Source organism: Pleurodeles waltl, chromosome 7 (assembly GCF_031143425.1).
Source record: "Pleurodeles waltl isolate 20211129_DDA chromosome 7, aPleWal1.hap1.20221129, whole genome shotgun sequence".
NCBI lineage: Eukaryota > Metazoa > Chordata > Amphibia > Caudata > Salamandridae > Pleurodeles > Pleurodeles waltl.
In genome coordinates this window covers 1045835566-1045861744 of record NC_090446.1, presented here as the reverse complement: position 1 = coordinate 1045861744, position 26179 = coordinate 1045835566, and the positions used below count along the sequence as shown (strand labels likewise).

Below are 26179 nucleotides of genomic sequence, written 5' to 3'. Positions count from 1 at the left end.
TCAAATATGCATGTCCTGGTTGAAGTGGTGGCAGCCAACCAAATGTCTGTATGAGATTTGTTGGATCCGCTGACTTTCTCAGTCTATAGATATACACAATTGTTTTTAATTACTTAGAAACTACTGAACAAATGTACACCACATTTCGAAACAAGATCTTTCTGGTTGAGTTTTCTGCCAAATTTGGTGTAATTCCGTTCAGCAGTTCGGTCTGTAGTCTTGTCTAAAATCGCAATGGGAAATTGCATGGGGAAGACGTGTTTTGTGACCCCTTTTTCTTGGCCCCCGCTAGGCGAATCACCCTAAAACCTTCCAAACAGCACCTAAGTGAGTGGGAAACTAGTTATTGACATTTTGTGAAGAAAGTAGGTGGTTAAAGTTAGGATCTAGTGTCCATAGGAAAAGACTCTTTTGTTTTGCCTATCATTTTTGCGCTGTTTGATTAATCCTCACAAAATGTTCAAAGCTAGTTTGCCACTCATTTTAGCTGCTTTCGTGAAAGTTTTGGTATGACTTGTCAAGCGGGGGTCCAAGAAGAAGAGGGGATTCCAAAACATGTTTTCCCTAAGCAATTTCCCATAGGGATTTTAGACATGACTACATGCCAAACCGCTGAACGTAATTACACCACATTTGTCAGAAAGCTAGCTGTTGGTTCTGAAAGAGTAATTTTAGTAATTTGGTGTAAATCCCTTCAGTAGTTTTGGAGTTACCAAAGAAACAAATAATTGTATATCTAGGGATGCAGATCCTTGGCAGATGTTCTTGTGGTGGATCTGCAGATCACAGGGAAAAGAAAGGCTCTGATTGCTGCAACCTGACAGTTGGGGCTGCAGGTTTCTTTCTCGCTTGGACGGGGGAGAGGAGACAAAAGGGGAAAAACACATAAGGGGTCAGGATACAGGTATAATGACACCGTAGTACACATGGAGGTGGGGTCATGGGCAAAAAATTGCCCATTTTTTTTCGACCTGAACTGCAAATCTGCGGATCCACCGGGGGCTCATTGCAACCCTCAACATAAATCTACAATGGATCTAAAGTGGACTTTAAAAAATAAAATGAAAATCTATTCGGAAACAAAACCCCCACTGCGCGCATCGTGGGGTTAGATGCATGCAGAGGATTTGGCTGCAGGCCCTTCGGCTAAAGGCTGTGGACAGTAGCGGTTGTATTAACATGCTGTAATTTTATATTACTCTATGTTTAAAAATAAAAAATAAATTCACTAGGAAAACTAACTGATACAGGGACGTTATAGTTAGGTTAACGTTTTACCCATACAAAACCATAGAAGTGGCTATCTAGCTGTCTATCTATCTGTCCCGTCCTTTAAAAAACATTTTTGTTTGGCTTCAATTGACGAAACTCTCTAGAAAAAGCCTCATCCACCTCAGCTTTTTCCTGGAAAGTTTCAGAATGATCCAGTAAGGGGGCGCCTAGTAAAACGGGGATCCCCAAACTGAACAAATGCGCTGAACGGATTTACACCAAATATGGCAGAAAGTTAGGTCTTGGTCCAGAACTCATGCTTTTTGTCATTTGGTGTAAACCTGTTCAGTAGTTTTTGAGCAATTAATGCTCAAAATCGTTGTATATTTCACAGACCTGACCAATTTCAAGCTGAGATCCGATTGGCTCATTCCCAAGTCGTAGAAAAAAAGATTTTAAAAAATGTTTAAGCGGGCAGAATTGGAATACCTTGACCCTCTATGCCTAGTAGGCTAAAAAGTATCCCTCCCCCTCCCCCATACACACAAAAAAAAATAATAATAGTAGTTCTGGAAATCAGATGCCTCCCATTCTTAAAAGAAAAATTGCTAACCAGGTTGGGCCAGAGGTCAGAGGTGGGGTGTGTATTGTTAAAAAAAAAAAAAAACATTTCTAGGTAATAGGGGGCCAAATTCCTTGGGGCATAATTAGAGGAACCACGCTGAACACCGCAGGAGCATGAAAAAACTGCTATCCCTGACATGCGGAATCAATGCCGGCTTCTGAAGGACCCAGGATGGCAGCATATTCCCACACTGTTGGGCCGGGAACTTCAGTGTCCCGGGAATGGGCTCCCCTTAAATAATGTGCATTTTCTCATCCTGGAGGATGAGGTTCCAGCTCCTGGTATTGGCATGGGGAGCAGGGTGCTAATATGGCTCCGGGTGATGGGCTCCTCGGGGCCTAGTGAGACTTAGGGAGGGGTGCCTTGCGTTCCTTCCCTAAATATGTTTTTTCCGCTGTTCCCGAGATGTATCCTTTTAAAAACTTTCCAGGAAGTTGCTGAGATGGATAAGAGTTTTTTGTGGGAAGTTTAATGAAGATTTGTCAAATGGCGCCAAAGTTTTTATAAACAAATCTTTTTTCTGTGGAAATGCCGACCGTGCTATAAGCATCCAGTGGCACCCACAACTGGGATGGATATATATATATATATATATATAATATATTTTATAGATATTATATTTCACCTGAAAAATCTCAGTTAAAGTGCAGTTATGGTTATAAATTAAAAAAGAAAATTCACTACCTATGGTAGGAGCACAATAAATAACTTGCACGAAAAGTATGTAAACAATAACCTGCACACCAAATGCAATGCGCCTGACTTCAGTCTTAATGAAACTGATGCAATTACAAATGTAGTAAGTCACTTTACTGATGAGATCACGTATCACATACTTACCACTTTGACATAGACAACTATGGATGTATCATTAATTGATTTCATTATGGATTATTTTTTTAATTATATTTTGCTTTTAGATGTAGTTATTTGGAATACATTTTGTGAGGCCATTACAATTGTGTTTGGTGCGAGAGTTATGGTTTGCATGGCTGTTCCCTCCACCTCCTGCGGGTGGCCACATCGAGTGCACTGAATATTTTATTTTTCTATTTTGTTTTAAGCAAGAGCTGCAAATTCTATGTGGGATTTTGGAATCCTAAGGCCATGGGAGGATGGCAGGACCCTGGAAAGATCCAGGGTTAGTGAATCCAGCATAAGAGTAGCAGTTCCAGAATACAATTTGTGAATCCCACTTTAAAAAAAAAAAAAAAAGATAATTATTTGATATCCTCGTTAGTCCTAGGGGTGTCATGGCTGTGTGTTTTACGTTTCCCATTTATGCTGTTTTCCTTTTTACTTTCACAAAAACAGTGCTTGTTTCAATATGCTTGGTGTAATCACAGCATGGTAGATTTGCAAATCCACAGCCATATTAGCAAATCTGAAACGGACAATGGAAGAAAAAGCTCCCTAGTCCAATGGTGTTCCTTTAGTAATTTAACTGGATATGTGAATTCTGTGGTGGATCTGTTAAGGAACAGACTAGATAGCTATAAAAGTGAAATGTCACTTTCGGGACATCTTGCAACAATCCACCACACCAGCTTGACTAATGTGTACAAAACCTGCCAATTAGAACCCAAAGTGAATGTACTTTTTTTCAGAACGTTTTGTGCATAATCATCGAACCGCCCTAAAGTTACTAAGGAAACAAAAATTGCCTTTTCAATGGAGAGTCTTACTTAACCAGAACAACAATATTTATTTTAAAAAATAAAAATTAAAAAAAAGTGCTGTATGTTAGCTGAAAACATTTGTTAAAGTTGTGATTCTCTGCTCAAATGAGAACATAAAATATAATATATATTAAAAAAAAATATGGTGTGCTAGGGTACCATAATTCTTCCATGCATTTCCCTGGACCTCAAACTGGATGCCACACTTGCTGTCGCTATCGCAAATGTCAGCCATGATCACAGATTACACCATCACAAATGCTGACTGAAGTATAAACAAAAATAATTTACAGTTTAAAATAATGATTATATTTCATTGCCATAGCTAAGTAAAGTAACCAGATGCTGAGTATTATTATATTTCATTGCTAAAGCTAAGTAATGTAACCAGATGCTGTGTATGTTTATTATGTAAAGTGGTGGTGATTTTCTTTTTACAATTACAGTTCTGGGAGAGGGCCTGGCGAAGGGAGAGTGCTCTTTTCATGCGGTGCTCTACTCCTTGCACCTGGACGGGAAACTGCAGATGGTATCCAGTGCGCTTACAACATCATTGGTGGGAGAATCTTTGGTGAGATCTTTTGTCCTTATACCAACCTTTGTCAGTTTTATAAACGCTAAATACTGCACATCTTATATGATATTTCTCCAGGCGTTCCAGTTTGACATGCCCAGTCAAATGTGCATCCTTTAAATGGCGACCACGCACTCTGTTGTTCGCATGTGATGTCAACAACTGTATACCAGGGTTAATTTGGGTCTGGTGAGTGAGCCAGATATGTTCAGTTTCTTTTTTGGTGGGGTGGGTTGGGGAAGCAGCCTCTGGCTAGGTAAACTGAAGCTCCTAAAATATATCTCTGCATCGGAGGCATTCATCGGTTAAGTGGTCACACTTTTTGTGCCAGGTCTCCAATATGGGGTACTTTATAGATTTCAGAATATTGGAATATATCTCCGCACATATGCTAGAACCCGAAACACAGTTTTTCAGAAAATAATTTGTTTTCTAGGTAATCAAACTGATAGAACACATTCCGATCAGAGAAGGCAACATTTAGAGTCGTTTTCTTTCTTTCTTTTTTTTTTTTGTTTTTTTGTTTTTACCAGTAAGTCAAATTTCAAACTGAACTGTGTATCTGCCTTAACACAAATCTTAGAAACAGAATCTTTAACACAAATGAAAGATGTAAATGGGGCCCTAATGTAAAAACACTACATCTTGGTGCAAATTGCTTAGGACCCTTGGTAGACCTTATATCCCCATCGTTGCCTAGTAGGGTGTTGTGCACTTTGTTGTTTGTGCTTTGTTTGGAAGATCTTGCACACAGTTCTCCTTTATCTAAAGCCCTTCTTTCTGATGGATACAACTACCTGTGGATTCCTCACCTAATGAATACTCCCATGGCGCCAGCATTCGACGGAAATCTTCTTCCTAGTCTCTGCACGTCGACGAGGATGTCACTCTAGCCTACGCGACGCCGTCTGACGTCATACAGACAATAAGAGGTCCTCGACGACGTGCCGACGTCAGTTCCCTTTTTTCCGTGCATTCGAAATGGTTATCTTCGAGGTAGCTACTGTTACTTTAGTGGTTACAGTGTGATTTCTGCTGCGTAGTTCTTCTCTGCGGTAACAATGTCTCAGAGAAAGTCGGGTTTCAAGCCCTGTCGAGAGTGTGGGGGCAAGATGTCCGTTACAGATCCTCACTCCGACTGTCTCTGGTGCTTGAGCTCCGATCACGACGTTGTGACTTGCGATTTATGTCAGCACATGAATCCGAAGGCCCTCAAGGAACGTGAGGCTAAATTATTCCTGGCGAAGTCGAAGAGAAAGGAAAAACATCACAAGAAGTCTTATCCAGTATTGGATCTTTCATAAATTCACATGCTTGAATCATCCCCGTCGTCGAAGTGGGAGTCCCACGGTACATAAAATAGCAATAAATAATAAATATTTTTTTTTGCCATAGGCTATAATGGAGTCAGAGCTTGCTCATATAGCCTATCCATGTCCTTTTGTGAAAGGACCCAAACCTGCCTGCTGTCCAATCAGGCACCAGCACCCTCTAGAACCTTCTCCAGAGAAGCTCCCTTCCTCAGATTTTCTACCGCACGTCGTGTGAAGGGAGTCTCCCTGAGCTCTGCTCAGTTTTTTCTTCTACTTCAGAGATTTTCTCTCAAGAAAACTTCAAATATGTCAGATTCTTCTAGAAAAGGCCTTTTCCGCCCTTGCAAGACCTGTGGGAAGAAAAGGCTCCATGTGGATGGCCCACATAAGGAATGCTTGTACTGTCTCTACCCACAACATCAGGTTAAGGACTGCAAGATATGTCTCACCTTCTCCACAAAGACCCTCAGAGACCGGGAGGGCAGACTCCTGACGTGGTTACAGGCCAAATCCTGTACTTCAGGTGAGGAGAGTGGGTCAGAGAGGCCATATAAAAGGTCCAGATCTGAGGACCTAGGCCACACTGAAAAATCCAGAAAGAGGCAGAAATCTCATCATGGGAAGGCCTTACAAACTTCGGTTTGCTCTGAGCCTTCTTCTCCTCTTCAAAAGAAGGAGTCTTACCATCTATCTCCTTCTTCAGAGCCTTCTACTTCTGCAAAGATGACTCTGAAAATTAGAACATCGACGACGACACCGTCGACGACAGTGACGACGACGACGACGGTATCTACATCTACCGTCTCTACTTCATCGTCGACGAGACCATCGTCAGCGTCGACGACCTTAACATCGACGGTAAGGGGTTCGATCCCTTCTATCCAGATTCCATCGGCACCGTCGACGACTGCCCCGTCGACTATAGCTTCATTCTCATCTGCGCTATCGCCATCGACTGGGTCAAAGAAACTACCGTCGACGACACTACCGTCGACACTACTGTCGACGAGACCATCGTCGGCAACACCATCGTCGGCGACTCCACTGTCGACGAGACCACCGTCGACGGAAAAATCTGCACCATCAACGGCTGCATCAACTTTAACGCCATCGACAGCAGTGATGGCTAGTGGACACGTTGAGGCCATTCCTACCTCTTCCAGGTCTCCAGCTCTCCGAGCTATGGTCAGCATCAGGAATCTGCCTGCACAGGACGTATATCCTATCGACACAGTCCCAAACAAGGTGACGGCTTTACTACCCAGTCATCTTCTCGACTGGGAGGAATCGGACGAAGGTCCTTTTGGAGATGCGCATAGCCCTTCGCAGCTCCATGTCAAGTATCAAGATGACGATGAAGAGAATGAGTACGAACAGTATCAGCCATACTACTCTCATCAGGACCAATATTATGAAACACGGGAGCCCCAACACAGAGACACCGTAGAAATGCCTTCCTCCTTAATTCAGGATTTACAATCCATGCTTCAGGATTATAGGAGAAGGTTTCCAGCGGAAGGCCAACCACAGGTACCGGCCTCTACGGTGACGCCAGGAAATGCTCCTCCTCCTCCAGCTACTCCAAGATCAACATCTCACTCAGTGTTAGCTGCACCCCCCAGAGATGAAGGGTCCACTTCAGGGGAGGAAGAACAAGAAGAAGGAGAAATTTCTACTCCACAACATCCTACAGAGGAATGGGATGATTACTTGGCTCCCACTCCTTCTCCACCACCTCCTCGCCCCTCTGATTCTCCACCCGAGGACATAGGTGGTTTCCATAATCTTATGGACAGAGCCGCAGTACGTTTTCATCTACCAACATCTGTCTCCCAGTCGGAATGCTTCCTACATGACTTCAAAGAACAATCACGGAAGTCGGTACGGTCCATTCCGATTATTGATTACATTTGGAGCGAGGGCACAAAGATTATGCGGAATCCGGCTACTGTTCCTCCAGTTCCACAAAAACTGGATAAAAAATATAAGGCGACCCAAGATTCTCCGGCATGCCTTACTGGCCATCCAAAGCCTGATTCGGTCATCTCACAGGCTGCTCAAAGGCGCTCCAAAAATCCATCAACGCCTATATCCACCCCTCCAGACAAGGAAGGTCGCAGACTAGATAATATTGGCAAGAGATTCTCCTCAATGTCTGCAATCACTGTCAGGGCAGCGAATTCATTAGCAATTTTGGGCCGATATGATCGTCAAATGTGGTCCGACATGCAACCTTTCCTGGACCTCATCCCAGAAAATAAACAGGAAGAGGCACGTAAAATCTTACAGGAAGGTGAGCGGGCATCGGAAGAGATTATTGACTGCGCACTGGACATAGCCTCTACGGGTTTCCGCCAACTAGCGGGCTCCGCTGTCTTACGACGACAAGGGTGGCTCAAGGCCACATCCTTCAGACCAGAAGTGCAGTCCCGAATTTTAGACATGCCTTACGATGGGGAATCTTTGTTTGGCAAACATGTGGATGACGCACTGCAAACCATTAAGACGGACACAGACACGGCCAAGTCCCTGGGTACCCTGCAGTACAGAAAGCAGCCCTTTCGAGGGGCTAGAGGGAGAGGTTTCACCTCATTTCGAGGTTCCTTTCATAGACAGTACCAGCAATCGCAGTACAGGCCTTCCTACAATCAGCAGTACAGACAATCATCGACTGCCTCCTATACCAGACAGGGAGGTAAACGCAGACAAGGGTCACAATCCAGAGATCAGCCCAGAAAACAATGATCTTTCACAGGCACCGGCTATGCTCCCTCAATGCCCACAACATCAACGAATAGGAGCAAACATTTCCAACTTCATCCAAGATTGGAAGAAGATAACATCGGACAAGTGGGTGCTAGATATAGTGACAAGAGGTCATACCCTGGAGTTCACAGAAAAGCCACCGCTTCACCCACCAACAGCAGGCAGCTCTCTCCATCTTCGTCTGCTTCAAGTGGAAATTACCAGCCTTCTAGAAAAAGGGGCTATAGAGGCAGTTCCCCTGCAGCAACGAGGTCTGGGATTCTACTCCCGTTTTTTCCTTATAAGAAAGAAGTCGGGAGAGTGGCGTCCTATTTTAGACCTCAGGAAGCTCAACAAGTTCCTTCGGAAACAATCCTTCAGGATGATCACACGGTCAGATATCTTGCACCTCTTAAACCCTGGAGATTTTATGACAACCTTAGATCTTCAGGACGCCTACTTCCACGTTCCAATACACCAAAAACATCGCAAATATCTCCGTTTCACAGTAGCCGGTGCCCATTATCAATTCAGAGTCCTGCCATTTGGCCTCAGATCAGCTCCGAGAATCTTCACGAAATGCCTTGCCCCAGTCGCAGGCTCCCTCAGAAGCAAGGGTTTCCAAGTGTTCCCTTACCTGGACGACTGGCTAATAAAAGCTCCGTCATCCCTACTAGCCTCAAAAGCCACAGATGCCTGCCTAAAACTATTCAACAGTTTGGGTCTAACGGTGAACCTACAAAAGTCAGTCGTGCTCCCCGCATGCAGGAGAGTTTTCCTGGGAGCAGAATTGGACACTATCCAAAACAAGGCATATCTTACCCTAGCAAGGCAGCAGAAGCTAACTCAATTAGCGGTCACAATCTCCACAAGAAAGTTCGTTTCAGTACGACTATTCAAATCGCTTCTGGGCATGATTTCCTCAGCCATAGTCCTAGTACCGCTGGCAAGACTCAAGATGAGACCTCTACAAGAAGAACTACAACTCCAATGGACCCAGTCACAAGGATCCTTCGACGATTTAATAACCATCACACCAAGGATTCGGCAGGCGTTGGAATGGTGGTCCCACATCAACCACCTCTCCCACGATCTAACCTTTCTGGCACCAGTAGCAGATTTCGTTATCACCACGGACGCCTCCCTGGAAGGATGGGGAGGCCACTTACAGGACATGCGCATTCAAGGCAAATGGTCCAAGCTCCAAAAAGAGATGCACATAAATCTTTTAGAACTGAAAGCGATTCACCTTACGCTCAAAGCTTTTCTGCCACGCATCGCAGGATCATCCGTGTTAGTCAGAACAGACAACACAACAAGCATGTTCTACATCAACAAGCAGGGAGGAACAAGATCTCTCTCCTTCAAGGGAAGCTCAATCTCTCTGGAACTGGCTCACACAGAACAACGTCCGCCTCAGGGCAGAGCACCTGGCGGGGGTCAACAATGCTCTAGCGGATTCTCTCAGCAGGACAGACGACAACTGTCACGAGTGGGAACTCAACCAGACCATACTCGAGAGCATTTTTCAACAATGGGGTCGGCCGATCCTAGACCTGTTCGCCACCAACCTGAACGCCAAATGCCAGTTTTACGCCAGTCGATACCCACTCCCGGGGTCGTGGGGAAATGCTCTTTTGATAAGATGGTCCGGGATCTTTGCATACGCTTTTCCCCCCATTCCATTAATTCCCAGACTCCTCAGGAAAATGAAGACCGAAGGCTGCAAGATCATTCTCATAGCCCCCAAGTGGCCGAGACAGTACTGGTATACGGAGCTTCTCCTCCAGTCAATAGCCAATCAAGTCCGTCTCCCTTGCAACCACAATCTTCTCTCGAAGAATCAGGGCCTCATCTTACACCCCGACCCAACTTCACTGCACTTGCATGCTTGGCTCCTGAGTTCAGAGAGTTCCAAGATATGAACATCAACCAAGAATGTAGGCTCATATTATCTAAAGCGCGAGCGGAGAGCACGAATAAGACATACAAATTAAAATGGTAGAGGTTCTGTGTTTGGTGTTCTCAGAACAATTTTCACCCTTTTCAAATCAATCCTGAGCAAATTCTTCCTTATCTGCTCTCTTTCCAAGGCTGGTCTTTCATATGCATCAGTCAAGATTCACCTCGCAGCTATAGCCTCTTACAGACGATCGCCTGGCATGCCATCTATTGGTTCAACCAGAGTCATCATACAGTTTATGAAAGGACTGTTCCGCACCTTTCCTCCAGTTCGCTTACCTCCGCCAGAGTGGCACCTTAATATTGTTCTCTCCCAGCTCATGAAAGCCCCTTTTGAACCCATCCATAGAGCTGAACTCAAGTACTTAACCTGGAAAGTATCAACCTTGCTCGCTCTCACTTCTACCAGAAGAGTCCGTGATATACAAGCGTTCACTACTAAAGAGCCCTTTCTAGTTTTTTCTGAGGATTTTGTTATGCTCCGAACCAATCCTAGATATATTCCCAAAGTTCCATCTTCATTCCATCTCAATGAACCAGTTATTCTACGAACCTTTTTTCCAAACCCTACTACGATAGCAGAGAGAACTCTCCATTCTTTGGACATTAAGCAATGCCTAAAATTTTACTTGCAAAGTACCAAGAACATCAGAAAATCAGACCAACTTCTAGTATCTTATTCTCTAAGACGTCAAGGAACAGGAGTAACCAAGGCCACTGTAGCCCGATGGATTTCTTCCACAATCCAATTTTGTCACACCAAGGCAGGAAAACCCTTGACTAGGCGCCCGAGAGCCCACTCTACAAGAGCAGTCTCCACATCGGCTGCTTTGTTTCAAGGTATTGCCCTTGAAAAAATTTGCCAGGCTGCGACATGGAAAACCACACACTCCTTTACGCAGCACTATTGTTTGGAGTCATCACAAAGAACAGACTCTCTAGTAGGACAAGCTGTGCTACGCCATCTCTTTCATTAAGGTGAGACCTTTCCTTAGTCATAGTCATATGGTTTAAGATGCAGATAACCATGTTTCTATTGTGTTTCCTGGTGAATTATCTAAAGTGTACGTATGTATGTACTTATTAATGTGTATGCAGATAGATGAATTTTATCTATATTTATATATCTATATATACACGTACTTACAGTATCTGTATTCCTTCGTAACTCACGCTCAGAAATGATGAGTTTTCTATAAAGGTATTATTATTATTATTATTATTATTATTATGATTATTAACTTTAATTGAGATAGAGGGTCCTCATGCTCGCACCCTCCACCCACGCTGGATACAATGTTTATCAACCATACTGCTGTCTATTCAGATTCAAGCATGTGAATTTATGAAAGATCCAATACTGGATAAGAAAACAAGTTACTTACCTGTAACTACAGTTATCCAGTATTGGTATCTTTCATAAATTCACATGCGACCCACCCGCCTCCCCTTTGATGCTCGCATTCCTCTCAGGTTTTTTTAATTTTTCACTTCCGTGCTGGAAAATCTGAGGAAGGGAGCTTCTCTGGAGAAGGTTCTAGAGGGTGCTGGTGCCTGATTGGACAGCAGGCAGGTTTGGGTCCTTTCACAAAAGGAAATGGATAGGCTATATGAGCAAGCTCTGACTCCATTATAGCCTATGGCAACATTTTTTATTTATTATTTATTGCTATTTTATGTACCGTGGGACTCCCACTTCGACGACGGGGATGATTCAAGCATGTGAATTTATGAAAGATACTAATACTGGATACCTGTAGTTACAGGTAAGTAACTTGTTTTCTTCCTCGCCAAGGTCTCATCGGCGTCATCGAGACTCCCGGCGCCGTAGAGATTCACGGCGTCATTCAAGCAAGGAGACTCGTTCGAGGTCGCCTTCGGCTCGACGTCTGAGGACTTGGGAGGTCAGTCCCACGGTCACGCCGCATCCATCGACGCCGTTGCCCTCTCCGGCGTCACCGACTTCGCCTGGACAAGCGTCTGTGGTTGAGGTGATGCAGCCTCTTGTGATGTCTCCGGCGTCGCGGACGTCGAGGCCGGCGTCGGGGTCGCCTTCGATCCAGGCACCCCAGTATCCGGCTTTTCCAGCCCCTGGAGCCGATAGTACCGCATTTCTGAATGCGATGTATACCATCTTTCAGCAGATGGCTCCAGGAGGTGCTCCGGCTGGTCCTTCGGGGCCTTTGGCCTTTTCATTGGGTGATCCTGCGCCTCTTCGGCCGGCACCCTTTATGCCCTTTCTCCCTTTTGGGAATGTGGGCTCGGCGCCGGTGTCGGCGCCGGTGGCCGCTCCGGTGGCTTCAGAGGGATTGGCTCCGGATGTTTCCATCCCGTCGACGTCGGGATTTCGTCCTGTGACTCCGGTGGGTCATCGGCTCCAAGATCCCTTTGTCCTGTTCCTTCATCGGCGCCGAAGCTGTCTGTGGCGCCGGATGCGGCGTCGGATGCTTCTGGAGATCGGCGCCGATCTTCGACTTCGGCAGAGGCCATGTCGACTCCGCGCATTGAGCAGAGACTACATTCAAGGAGGCGTGCTCTCCGTCTGTTGGAAGAGCAGGAGTACCAGCGAGTCCTGGAGGAAGGAGAGGTTGAGGACTCGGGTGATGGACTGCATGGTCTGGATACGGCCAGTGGGCTGGATACTTCCCCTGAGTGGGACCTTTCATCTCCAGGGGAGTATACGGAGGAGGCTGCTTCCTTTCACGCGGTGGTGAGGAAGGCGGCTAATTTTCTGGGCCTGCCTTTGCCGGTGGCAGAGGCGAAGCAGAATTTATTAACGGAGGTGCTGCATCCGGCCTCTGCTGCAGCGGAGCCTCTCTTGCCGTTTAATGAGGCATTGCTTGATCCGGTGTTGGAGGTGTGGAAGAAGCCTGTATCTTCCTCGGCAGTTCATAGGGCTGTGGCCAGGAGATATCGGACTGCACCATCTGATCCTGGCTTTCTTTCAAGACACCCTACGCCGGAGAGCTTGGTGGTACAAGCCTCCTGTTCTTCAAAATCAGCGCCTGGATCCTTCCCGACGGTGCCAGGAGACAGGGACTCCAAAAAACTGGATGCGCAATCCAAGAAAATATTTTCTTCTTGCAGTTTGGCGTTGAAGGCCACCAACGCAACTTGCATTCTGGGGAGATATGTCCATGCTCTTATGGATGATATTTCATCTTCTTTTACGGAGCTTCCCCAGGGACTCTTGGATTTTGTCTCAGACGCCCAGGCTGCCGCAACCCAGATTATCCAGTCTGGACTGGACACGACCGACTCGGTGGCTAGGGCGATGGGCACGGCTGTGGTGGCAAGGAGACAGGCCTGGCTCCGTAATTCAGGGTTTTCTGCGGATGTACAGTCGACCCTATTAGACCTCCCGTTTGATGGGGACAAACTGTTTGGAGCAAAGGCAGATTCGGCCTTGGAGCGATTTAAAGAGAGCAGGGCCACAGCCAAATCGTTAGGGCTGCAAGCTCCTTCTTCCTCTGCCTCTTCCAGATTTTTCAGGAGGTTTCGTGGATTTGGGCGTGGCTCTTCCTCCTCTTCCTTTCGGGGGAGGTTCCAGCAAGCCGCCTCTTCTCACCCCTATAGATCATTTAGAGGGAGAAGTAGGGCCCGCACCAGAGGAGCCTCTCAACAGCACTCTGCCTCTTCCTCGTCCTCTGGAGGGGTGCAGCAGGGAAAGCAGCCTTAGGCTTCCACCATTTCCCACTCACTCCTCTCCTGTAGGGGGAAGATTACGGCATTTTCTCCACAAGTGGGAGACTATTACAACGGACACTTGGGTTATCAGTATTGTGGAGAAAGGCTACATCCTTCCCTTTCGGGAGTTTACGCCCCCCCTCCCGCCCCGCCCATCTTATTGTTCAGAAGAACACCTCCTGTTGCTAGAACAGGAGGTTCAAGTCCTCCTTTCAAAGGGCGCAGTGGAGTTGGTTCCAGAGCAGGAAAGGAGTCAAGGTTGTTACTCAAGGTACTTCCTGATTCCCAAGAAAGATGGTCGGTTGAGACCGACCCTGGATCTGAGGATCTTGAATTGGTTCCTCAATCAGGAAAAGTTCAAGATGCTGACCCTAGCACAGGTGCTTTTGGCGTTGAACAAAGAAGATTGGATGGTGTCTGTCGACTTGCAGGATGCTTATTTTCATATCCCGATACTCAAGTCGCACAGGAAGTATCTCCGGTTTGTGGTAGGGTCGCAGCGCTATCAGTTTGCGGTCCTCCCGTTTGGTCTTACTTCAGCACCTCGAGTCTTCACTAAGGTGATGTCAGTGGTTGCGGCAGAGCTCAGAAGGAAGGGGATAGCAGTATTCCCTTACTTGGACGACTGGTTGATCAAAGCCAAGTCCCCGGAGCTTGTGTCGTATCATCTGCAGTCAACAACCCAGTTGTTGTTCGACCTGGGCTATTCGGTGAACGTGCCCAAATCTCACCTTGAGCCCTCTCAGCGCCTCCTGTTCATAGGGGCAGTACTGGATACAACATTGAATCGAGCCTTTCCTCCGCCTCAGCGGGTTCAAGATATTCAGGAATTGGTTCCAGTGTTTCGAAATGGAGCGGTAGTTCTAGTCCTCAAGGTCCTTCGTCTGCTCGGTCTGTTTGCCTCCTGCATACTGTTGGTCACGCATGCTCGCTGGCACATGAGGGCTCTTCAGTGGTGCCTCCGAAGGCAGTGGTCTCAACACAAGGGAGATCTAGAAGGTGCGGTCAAGATCTCCAGAGATGCTGCTGTGGACTTGAAGTGGTGGATTGCGAGCAACAGTCTTTCACAAGGAAAGCCGTTCGCGCAGTCGCCACCAGTGGCCACGGTCATAACGGATGCTTCCACTCTAGGGTGGGGAGCTCATCTGTGGGATCTGGAGATCAAAGGCCTTTGGTCTCCAGAGGAGCAGATGTTTCATATCAATCTGTTAGAGTTACGGGCTGTACGTCTGGCTCTCAAGGCCTTCCTCCCTTCCCTTCGTGGTCAGTCGGTACAGGTCCTGACGGACAATACTACCACGATGTGGTACATAAACAAACAGGGAGGAGTAGGGTCGTACCTTCTCTGCAGAGAAGCTCTTCGACTATGGTCCTGGGCAAAGGACCATCAGATTTGCTTGGTAGCAAATCATCTGGCCGGGGTCTTGAATGTACGTGCGGACAGTCTCAGTCGCCAATTCTCGGCCGACCACGAGTGGCGTCTCCATCCAGATCAAGTCCGTTTAATCTTCCAGATGTGGGGGTTTCCTCGGATAGATCTGTTTGCCACTCGGGAGAACGCGCATTGTCCGTTATTCTGCAGCCTCCAGTGTCCGGTGCAGGGAGCATTGGGGGACGCGTTTCTGATAACCTGGTGCGACCAGTTGCTTTACGCGTTTCCCCCCATACCCTTGATTCCTCGAGTGTTGAGGAAGATTCGCCAAGACCGGGCTCAAGTCATCTTAATAGCTCTGGATTGGCCAAGGAGGGTGTGGTACTCCGACCTTCTCCAACTCTCGCTGTGCCCTCCGCTCCGTCTCCCTCTCAGGGCAGACCTCCTCTCGCAGTCGCAGGGGCAGGTTTTACACCCCAACCTCCAGAGTCTACACCTACATGCCTGGAGATTGAACGGGGCAACCTGAGTTCCTTCTCTCTCCCGCCTGATGTAGTGGATGTTATATTAGCGGCCAGGCGACACTCCACTAAATCTATCTACTCTAATAGGTGGTCTAAATTTGTTATATGGTGTGGAGAGAGACAGATTGATCCCTTACATGCTCATCTGTCAGATGTTTTGTCTTTTGCTCTGTCTCTAGCGCAGAAAGGTTGTGCAGTGGCTACCATTAAAGGTTATTTGCCTGCCCTGTCAGCCTTCATTTGTCTTCCAGATCAACCATCGTTATTTAAATCCCCTATTGTTCTCAGATTCTTGAAAGGTCTTCTAAATAAATATCCTCCAAAACCATTAGTGATGCCTCAATGGGATTTGTCCTTGGTCCTCACTTTCCTTATGGGGTCCCCTTTTGAGCCTATGCATTCTTGCCCATTAAGGTATTTGGTTATTAAAACAGTCTTCCTGGTGGCTATAACATCTGCAAGGAGAGTGAGTGAGTTGCAGGCCTTATCGGTAAAACCCCCTTATACAACTTTTTATGGGGATAAGATGGTGTTGAGGACCAAGGCTGCTTTCCTCCCGAAGGTTGTTTCACCCTTCCATTTGGCCCAGACAATTACTTTGTCCACGTTCTATCCTCCGCCTCATCCTTCAAAGGAGGAAGAGAGACTACATCGATTGGACCCAAAGAGTGCGTTGAGCTTCTTCATTGATAGAACGAAGGATTTCAGGCTGGAGGATCAGCTGTTCATCGGATACGTGGGCAAGAGGAGAGGAAAGGCAGTCCACAAGAGAACACTCTCCAGGTGGGTTGTTCTTTGCATTAAAATCTGTTACTCTTTGGCAAAGAAGGATCCTCCTGATGGCATTAGAGCTCATTCCACCAGAGCTAAGTCGGCCACTACGGCCTTGGCCAGAGGTGTTCCTGTGGTCGACATCTGCAAGGCCGCAACTTGGTCGTCCCTTCACACTTTTGCGAAACATTACTGTTTGGACTCTGAGGTCAGAAGGGACGGCCATTTTGCACGGTCAGTGCTGCAGGATTTCTTGGTTTGACCATACAGGCACCCTCCACCGGGAGTGGTACTGCTTTGGGACTCTATTCATTAGGTGAGGAATCCACAGGTAGTTGTATCCATCAGAAGAACGAGTTACTTACCTTCGGTAACGACTTTTCTGGTGGATACATTAGCTACCTGTGGATTCCTCACGGTCCCACCCGCCTCCCCGTTGCCTTTCTGGTCTTACCAAGTAATCCTTGAGTGCGCTCCTCTTGGTATTCAAGGTTGCAATAGATGTTGTATATATGGATACTTGTGTATATTTATATGTATATATATATGTATATATCCTTGTGTATATACATGATTTGCATATATTTGTTGGTTTAAAAAAAAAAAAAAAAAAGTTATATTACATTTACAGCCATTTTATTGCAATTTTGTGTATTTTACAATGTTATGGGATGTTGCCTTGCTCTTTCATTGCATTGGGTTGTTGTTCTCATGCACGTAAAAAATGTTGGTACTGACGTCGGCACGTCGTCGAGGACCTCTTATTGTCTGTATGACGTCAGACGGCGTCGCGTGGGCTAGAGTGACGTCCTCGTCGACGTGCAGAGACTAGGAACAAGATTTCCGTCGAATGCTGGCGCCATGGGAGTATTCATTAGGTGAGGAATCCACAGGTAGCTAATGTATCCACCAGAAAAGTCGTTACCGAACGTAAGTAACTCGTTCTTTTGGTGTGAACACCATTCCTTTGTAGGTGCCAGCTTTCGGGTGCCATCTCAGAATGTTGTCTTTCTTTGAAAACTTTTTTATGAGGTGTAGTTTTACATGATTGTCCTTTAATATCATCCCCCTTTTGCCTTAAGTCACCATGCTTAATATTTTTCACAAATGCTCAATTTGTGGCTCTACGTGTCAAGGAATGATGAAAAGGTCTGTGTGATATGGTTAGTTTTTTTTTTTTTTCCCCGCAATTCATTAAAGGGTATACAGTGTGTCATAGTATGTGTTCTAGGAAGCTGAGGGACAGCAAAGATGTTTGCCTTTGGGCTAAGAAAGTCGAAATTGGGTAGGAGTCATTGCTGGAAGCATCCACTCCTTCATGGAGAGGAGAGGTCCTCTTTCCACCTCTCTTCCTTCACCGACAACACTTGTGCACAAAATGATAGTCACCTGGAAACCCATACCCATTTGACATAGAGGCATATCCATACTTGTGTGTCAAGGGTTTCAGAGTATTCTGGGGCGATGTTCAGACACAATTTGGATTTATGAAGTATTTCGATGTAGTTGGCTCCCAGTCTCCCTCCCAGGAATACTTTCTTTTAGGTGAGAGCAAGGTTGACTTCTTCCCCCAAGTTACTGAAGAGGGTTGTGACTTCATATCAGTCTCCCTGGATTCTGTGGAATTGTTCATTGGTGTTTTGAGGCCTGGGTACAATGATCAGACTGACTCCCCTGCAGCTACTAGCTTTCCTCTGAGATTTCAGCCTGTGCAACCTTCCTTGGAGGTCCCGTCCCACCTTAGATTGAGGAAAATGAGTTCCTGGTAAGTATAGTTATAAGTTCAGAGAGGAGTTCCCTTTTCTTGATTGAATGTAAGATAATTGGAGAGTCCAGGAAAAACTAGTGAGACATCCCACAATATTGAAAAAAGTGAATCCCCTGTTAGACCTCCACTAGAAGTGATTCAGCAGATGATTCAAGCAGCTGTTGGTGCTGCCTTTAAGGAAAAGGAAGCCCCTTCTTTTCCTAAGTAGCGATCTGTAGAGCCCCCTCTACCAATGACTAACTTGAGGAAGTGAAGGTGAAGTATGTGAAGTACAGTACTTGAAGGAAGTCGTGCAACACATTAAAACAATGTCATTCCCTGAGACCTCTGACAGTGGAAAGCAATGATTTCTTTTTACAGTGTCAAAGGAAGGAACCAGACTCTGACCATACGTTTAAAAAGATTGGTGCAGAATGACTGGTAGGATAGCAATAAGACGGCCTTTCCCAGTTTCTTGACAAAGAGGTATCCCATCCATTACTTTACCACTGACTTCCTCATATGAGTGAGAGTGGACTCTTTATTTGCAGGTTTGACATTGAAGGAGATCTCCTATCCGAGGATTCTTCCTCTCCAGATCCTGTTGAAGAGTGGACACTGCCGTAAAATGCAAATATACAACAGCTAATTTTGCAATTAGAGCTGCCACCTACTCTTCTACAATTCAATCCTTGCTAAAATATAGCAGAGGCAATGGAATGACAACTCTCGTTATCATTGAACAACAGGCAAGCATGTTATTAGATATATCCTATGATACTTGAAATGTGGCAGCTTCAGCTGTCCATTTCTCTAGTCAGAAGGCAACTTTGGAAGGCAGTCGCTGCATAGAAGTCTCTACTCCTGAAAATTCCCTTTTCAGGTACAAAATTGTTTGGTTTCCCTCTGAAGGAAATGGGTAAGACGTCTACAGAGGACAGGAAACTTCTTGCCCTGATGGAATCCCCAAAGGGAGGATTTTTGGGGAGTAAGATTTTCAGACCATCTTTCAAAGGCAAATCACAACAGCTCTTTCGGGGGCCTTTGGACAGGTCCTGGTCTCACCAAATGGATGTTGGGTCCCAGTCACACTCTAACACCTAACTATCCAACAACAGCAAGGACTTCCTTGTGGGATGTTAATATCACATTGTTTTATGTCTGGAAAAAATCGATTTCCGACTAATGGTATTTGAAAGTGGTAGATGAAGGCAACAGGATTTTTTCGATTCTACCCCTTCATAGTGTTTTCGGCAAACTCTACTTTGTATTATTCCAATAAAGAGAAAAGCTCCTCTACAAGACATTAAAGACCTGTTTTAAAAAAAAAAAAGCTATAATCTCAACCTTAAAAGGGCCAGGGAGTCTATTGAATACTGTTCTTAGTCAAGAAGACCATAGGGGACTTAAGACTAGTTTTGGAGCTCACGAACTTCAACTTGTACATTCCCCATGTACCATTCAAGATGTCAGTTTAGGAGATTCTTCAGTTTTTGAACCAGGGAATGTCCTAGCATGCCTAGACGTATTAGATGCATACCTTCTTGCCCCAGTACATTGGAGGTCGCAGAGGTTTCTCAGGTGAACAATCATCATTACTAGTTCCAGTTACTTCCATCTGGGCTTTTGTTGTCACCAGGGACATTGATTAAAGTGTTAGCTGCTTTGCTGGGATTTAAACATTTCCATATCTGGGGAGCTGGCTTATTTCTACTGCCTCCTCTAATGCAATTCTTTGTGCGCAATGTTCTTCAGGATCATGGACTACTGATAAACCTCAAAAATGTGTTTCTCATACTGACCCAAGACCTGATCTCTATAGGTGGCCTTTTCAACACTGAAGTTGGACAGTGTTCTTGCCACAGGAAAGGAAGGTGACTTTTCAGAGGGAGGTCATGGGCTCTCTGGGTCAAGATGTGCCTCCGGTTTCCCAGTGGTTGATGTAATGAGGCTTGATGGCAGCCTCAATCAGTATCCTTCCCTGGCTCGTCTTCATATCTATCCTTTAATCAATCACTTAATAACCCATTGATCACCATGCTCCCAGGACTATAGTCAATGAGTTCCAGCCTCCCACCAAGTTGGGGGCCCTTTGAATTCGTTTTTAATACAGCAAAATCTGTCCAGGGGTCTTCGGTTTCATGTAATCCAAACAAGGGTGCTGACCACAATTGCCAGCAAGCTGGTGTGGGATGCCTCCTTGATGACTTGGTTAATCCTTGGGCAATGGAATCAACTTCAAACCTCCTATTATTAACCTCAGGGAGCTGGAATCAGTTCGCCCGCCATTCCTAGACTTTTCTTCCCATCTGCTAAGTCCCTAGGTCCCAATAAGAACAGACATTAGAATAGTGATGGGATACTTCAACCACGAAGTGGGTTACAGAGTCCAGTCCCTTTGGATTTTGAAACAGGAGATTTGTATTCGGGGAGAGGCCAGTCTTCAATCGCTAACAGTGATTTATCTACTGGGGAGGGAATACTGTGCAACAGACACCCGTCTACTCTTTCTACCAACAAGTGCAATATCTATGAGGAGGGAAATAGTCCTGAAGTTGCTGAAAAGCCAACAGTGGACCTTCCTGCCACCAAGGACACTGCTCTACTCCAGGACATATCATTGCATATCAGTCTTATGAGATGAGTTTCGTGACACAGTGAAACTGCAAACCCTCTTGAAATGAAGAATACACTTGAAAAAGCTCTATGAAACAGGAAATGTATTTTGAAATGTTTATTTTTAAATCCAAATCTAGTGCTTAAAATATGAATGGCAACCACACAGAAGGCAAAAACTAATGCAACTAAGCAGATTATAGTCGGTGAGAACAGTAGAAAGATTTCTAACACAATTATTACATTTCTAACTTCTTAGAACCCTTAAGCCATTTTTTAATTTCACACCCTGGGTCTCCAACCTTTTCTGTAGCAAGAGCTACTTCTTGAAAATTATCATGAGCTACTGAAGGCTAAACAACTTGCGCATTATTACCAGACACCCCCACGCCCAGCTTCCTTCACTTTAAGCCTTATGTCCATACAGCCAGACACAATGGTTTGAACAAAATACTTTGACTTGGAGCACTGTGGCAGGGCTGCCATGTGTATCAGTGAGTGTGTGGTCTTTCGGGATGTATGAACATGTGTGCACATGAATGGGATATATGAGTAACTGAGAGCCTGTGTCGTATGTATCTGTGGCACAGGTTATATCTCTTGTCATATGTGGCACTGTTACATGTATAACACAAACATACAGTCGTTTTTTAAATGGTAGAAAATTAAAGTGCACAAATATAATGTGGAACATTTTTTTGCACTTTAAATTTCTCCCATTTAAATAATGACTGTATTTTTCAGCTCTAAATATGCCACAGTGTTCTAGTGCCCATATGGAGCAAGAGGCCTTCTGTTTGTGCAACAGTTTGAAAGAAATGACAAAAATTAAAATGGAAAGTTAACTTAATTATAAGGCAACTTTTCATTTAAATTTTCTCTGATTTAAAAGCATTGAGAAACCTAATTGTGTTCTCACCTCCAATATTGAGCTGACAAGGAGTTTTTTTAGGAGTTAAATACTTTAGTGCTTCTTTTCTTCACCTCTGTGCCCTGGGTCATAAATCTGACTCCAGCACTGCTCCTTATTAGGCCCTGCTAACTGCAGCCTGATGATGATAATGTGAAATAAACACAGATTTCCCTTAACTTTAGAAGAAAAATTTGATCCTGCGCTTATTTAAAAATGAACTCTTGTCCTCGAGCTAATCAGAAGGGGTATGTGAGCTACTGGTAGCTCGAAATCGACATGTTGGAGACACCTGTGCTACACTAATTCTTGCTAAAGCTGTAAATATTGCATACCTGTGTTTTTGTTATGGAATAGCAAGTCAGCTGTTCTCTATCATAGCTTGTTGGTGACTAGAAAATAACTAGCTACAAGCTGAAGGCTGTTTTTGCTCACTTTTCCCATTGTCACATCCAACTGGGCCACTACTGACTAGACTAACTAGACATGCAGTCTATAGAGTAAGTGACCGGAGCCTAGACATACATTTTTAGGCACACGTAGGTCTTTCACTTTTTAGATGGAGAAGTAATTTCGATTTTTTCCTTGGTCCTGATGAAGCGTCACCAGATCTTTGTGACCCACGAGACGCGAAACATGTTGACACTTGCTCTTCTTTATTTGTTGGTCTTGTGAGGTGGTATCTCCTGCCTCACTGTTTTCTAAGGCACTTAAGGAGTGAATAAGATCTCTGGTAAAGAGCCCCCTTTACGGGGGGCCCTTCAGATATTGCAGCGCTGGTCTGACGAGGAGCATGCCTAATGAAGCATGACATCCAATTGAATGTGTGAGGGTTCTTGCTCCTAACCATAGGATTGCCCTGTGTCGTCGTCGTCTTTTTGGAACAGTGTACCTAATGCTTGTATAGACTTAGCTTGGGAGGGAGTACACTGGACCATTAATCTCCCTGTCCCTCTTGTTTATTACTCATCCTTAACATTGCCTCTCGGAAATCAGGGACACCCTTGGTGGCTTTCCAGGCTGTCACCACACCCACAAATTGAAACGCTGACGTCCAAAAGCTTATCATCCACAGGCACTGCTTGCCAGATGAAGAAAATCAGCATCCCCCAGCACACATCTTATTTAGTCATTGTTTTCTCCTAATCCATCTAGTCTAAGGCAGTTAGGGTGCAGTGCTTCTGATGCAGAGACCTATTGTGTTATTTCTAGATGATAACTGGGCGAGAACATGCCTGTTTGAATGCAACAGAAACGCCCATGTTCCTTTGTCAGCAGTGGGGACACTGACATCAACCAGCGGGAATAGCCTTTGGGGACTCAAACCAGAGCCCTGCCCTGCGTGTCGGTGTATAGTCGGCTGATTAACTTTCTTTGGGATGGAGAACTTAGTACCATGTCTTGTGCATGCAATGACTGGGGATTTTCAGGAAATGTCTGATGTGCTTCTTTGCAGGTGGCCCGCAGCCTTTAGTATAGGAATTTGTCAAAAGCAGTACAGTTGGGGCGAGTTGTGACCGAATGAAGGAAGAGAAACTGACCCTTTGGGTAGAGGTCACCAATTTCAGGTTTTCTAGTAGTCATACTCTGAGCCACTGTCTGAGCCAGGGCAGGAGTAGAGGCACTCAAGGCAAACCTTTTGACAAGGGCAGTCCCTTGCCTGGATCGTGAATCTAACAGTGTCTAGCTTCCTGTGTGGTCACGTCTGTGAACAGAGCACGGTGGTTAGTGGGCAGGGGGCTGCCTGGTCTCCCGCTATTGGAACATGTGGTTGAAATAAAGTGGGCTGGTACCAGTATTGTGCCTAGTTGGCCTGTGTGCCAAGGTGCTATAGTTATATATCTGGCACACATATCCTGCCCTGATCAAAGGGCAGCGCGATTACATCCCCAGTCTCTCTAGGTTAATTCATAATATCCCTGTGACATTTGCAGTAAAATTATTGATGAGAAAATTGTGCATGCTGGGGGTATGAGTTGTAGTTACCTTAGGGCACGAGTTATAACAGTTGAACCTCTTGTTTCTCAGCACTTGGAACAATCCATGCTAAGACCAATGGCGATCTCCAAATATTTTACTGATGTCATTATTTCACACCGGGCAGCTCTCCGTCGTCCTAGATACGAATGCACATCAGCTCGATCACCTTGATATTATACCTGCTATTTAAAGCTATATGATACACTACGGTGCTCATATCACACTGCTCCATATTGTATTCTTATTTATGACTCTTATTTCACACCAGTCAAACCCAAGTGGGCTCTGTCTGAAATGTAAAGCTGATGGCAACATGTCCTAATTTTCTCTTGAATTGCATTGATGGCCACACTCCCTTACACCCTAAGTCACGTGACAAATTCACCTTCTACACAAAAAATGCCATATGTTTAAACCCCAATTACGTCGCCTTTTATGAACTGAAGTGTGTCCTATCTAGCAGTGCATTGTTCTTCATCACGCTACGGCAGTCACTCCCATCCTCCACCACAATCATACCCAAGGGGGTTATACCCAACGCAATAATAAGAGGGGGTACTCTTTTTCTCATTCATACTTAATTAGGAAATCAGAGTGGAGCCTCTACTTAGCGATATTAATGCCTTTCTGCCAATTTTGCACAATACCATTTCTGAAGAAAGGCCTTTCAATAACACTGGTGACCATCTATGCAATAGACTGAATACCATGGTTTATTAATTGAAAACTATCTTAGTCTCATATGGAATATTAAGTCCATTGGACTCTTAATATTGAGCCTGATTATGTATCTGCTCTCCATTTGTCTTAACTTTCTCTCCCTGTCAACACCCTTAGGTTGTACTGCAACTTTAAACATAAAGAGAAGCCAAAGTCTGTACAGCTTTCTCCACCACATTTGCCTTATCTTCCCTCTTCTCCACCACCTCATACTCCACCACCACCAACTTCACCCACACAATCTCATGTTTCTTCACATGGGGAATCTATGGGTGATAGTGTTTACAACATGGATCCATGAGATATGGAGGACTCTGACCCAATCCCACTTAATGATCCTGATTTGTATCCCACAAGACCGTCTCCACCTGAGGATACCACAGCCTGTAATCAGGTCATTTCCAGAGCAGCAGCCTATCACAGTGTACAGATGCACTCTGAACCAATAGAAGAGGATTTTCTATTTAACACGCTTTCCTCCACTCACAAACAATATCAATGTTTGCCAATGTTACTGGGTATGTTAAAACATGCCGATGACATTTTCAATGAACCAGGGAAGGCTAGGGTATTAACACCTAGAATAGATCAAAATAAAGTTGCACCGACTGATCCAGTCCTTATTTCACAGCAGTTTCCGCCAGATTCCCTCGTAGTTAGTGCAGCAAGAAAATGAGCAATAGACAGTCCACAGGGGATGCTCCTCCCCCTGATAAGGAAAGCAGCAAATCTGATGCAGCCGGCAAAAGATGCTGCAAATCAGTGGAGAATTGCTAATTTCATTTAAATAAACAAGCTCTTTTAGCCAGGTATGAGAGGGCACATTAGGACGAGATGCAGGAGTTCCTGCAATACCTCCCAAAGGAACACAAGAAAAAAGCACAACAGGTAGTAGAAGGACGAGCCTTTGCTAATAATCAGATCCGATCAGCACTAGATGCGGCTGATACGGCAGCTAGGGCAATAAACACTAGCGTCCCAATTAGGAGAGATGCTTGTTTGAGGTCCTTAGGCTTTAAGCCTAAAATACAACAAGCGGTCTTTAACATGCCTTTTAATAGGCAGCAGCTCTATGGACCAGAGGTGGATACAACCGCTGACAAATTAAAAAAAGACTCTGAGACAGCAAAGGCCATGGGAGCCCTTTATACAACACCTTTTTGGAGTTCATTTCGTAAACTTCAGTTTAGAGGAGGGTTTAAGCCACAAACTTCAGAGGCCTCTACGTCCCGACAAAAAAAAAGGGGACAACAATATTATCCCAGGGGATCTTTCAGGGGCTCTTATAGAGGAGACACTTTCAGATACAGAGGTAAATCCACTGCCGCAAGAGGTGCCTCCACCTCATCAAAGCAGTGACTTTCCCTGCATCCCCAAACAGCATACATCTCCTGTGGGAGGAAGACTGCAATATTTCCATCCTCACTGGCAACAAATTACAACAGATCAATGGGTACTGTCAATTATCCGCACAGGGTATTGCCTAGAACCTATCTCCACTCCACCAAACATTTTACCCCGTTCACACAGGCTGTCTCTCAAGCACATTGCCCTGTTAAAACAAGAGGTAGAATCTCTTCTACTCAAAGGTGCAATAGAAATAGTTCCCATCAGTCAGCAAAGGACAGGAGTATATTCTCTATACGTCCTCATACGAAAAAAGGATGGCACTCTCAGACAAATCCTTGATCTCAGACCTCTAAATCAATATATCCTGTAAGAACATCTCCATATGGTCACTT

At 45.2% G+C, this 26179-nt stretch overlaps 1 protein-coding gene across 8 annotated transcripts in view; it reads left to right on the top strand.

Annotated features, from left to right (window-relative positions):
* The window catches only part of HELZ (helicase with zinc finger), a 1413339-nt gene that overhangs the window by 98941 nt on the left and 1288219 nt on the right, over positions 1-26179 (top strand). For all 8 annotated transcript variants that reach the window (XM_069199901.1, XM_069199892.1, XM_069199898.1 and 5 more), the window contains one exon: positions 3963-4087. In XM_069199901.1, the coding sequence (XP_069056002.1) occupies positions 3963-4087 (125 nt within the window). The remainder of the gene's footprint in view (positions 1-3962; positions 4088-26179) is intronic.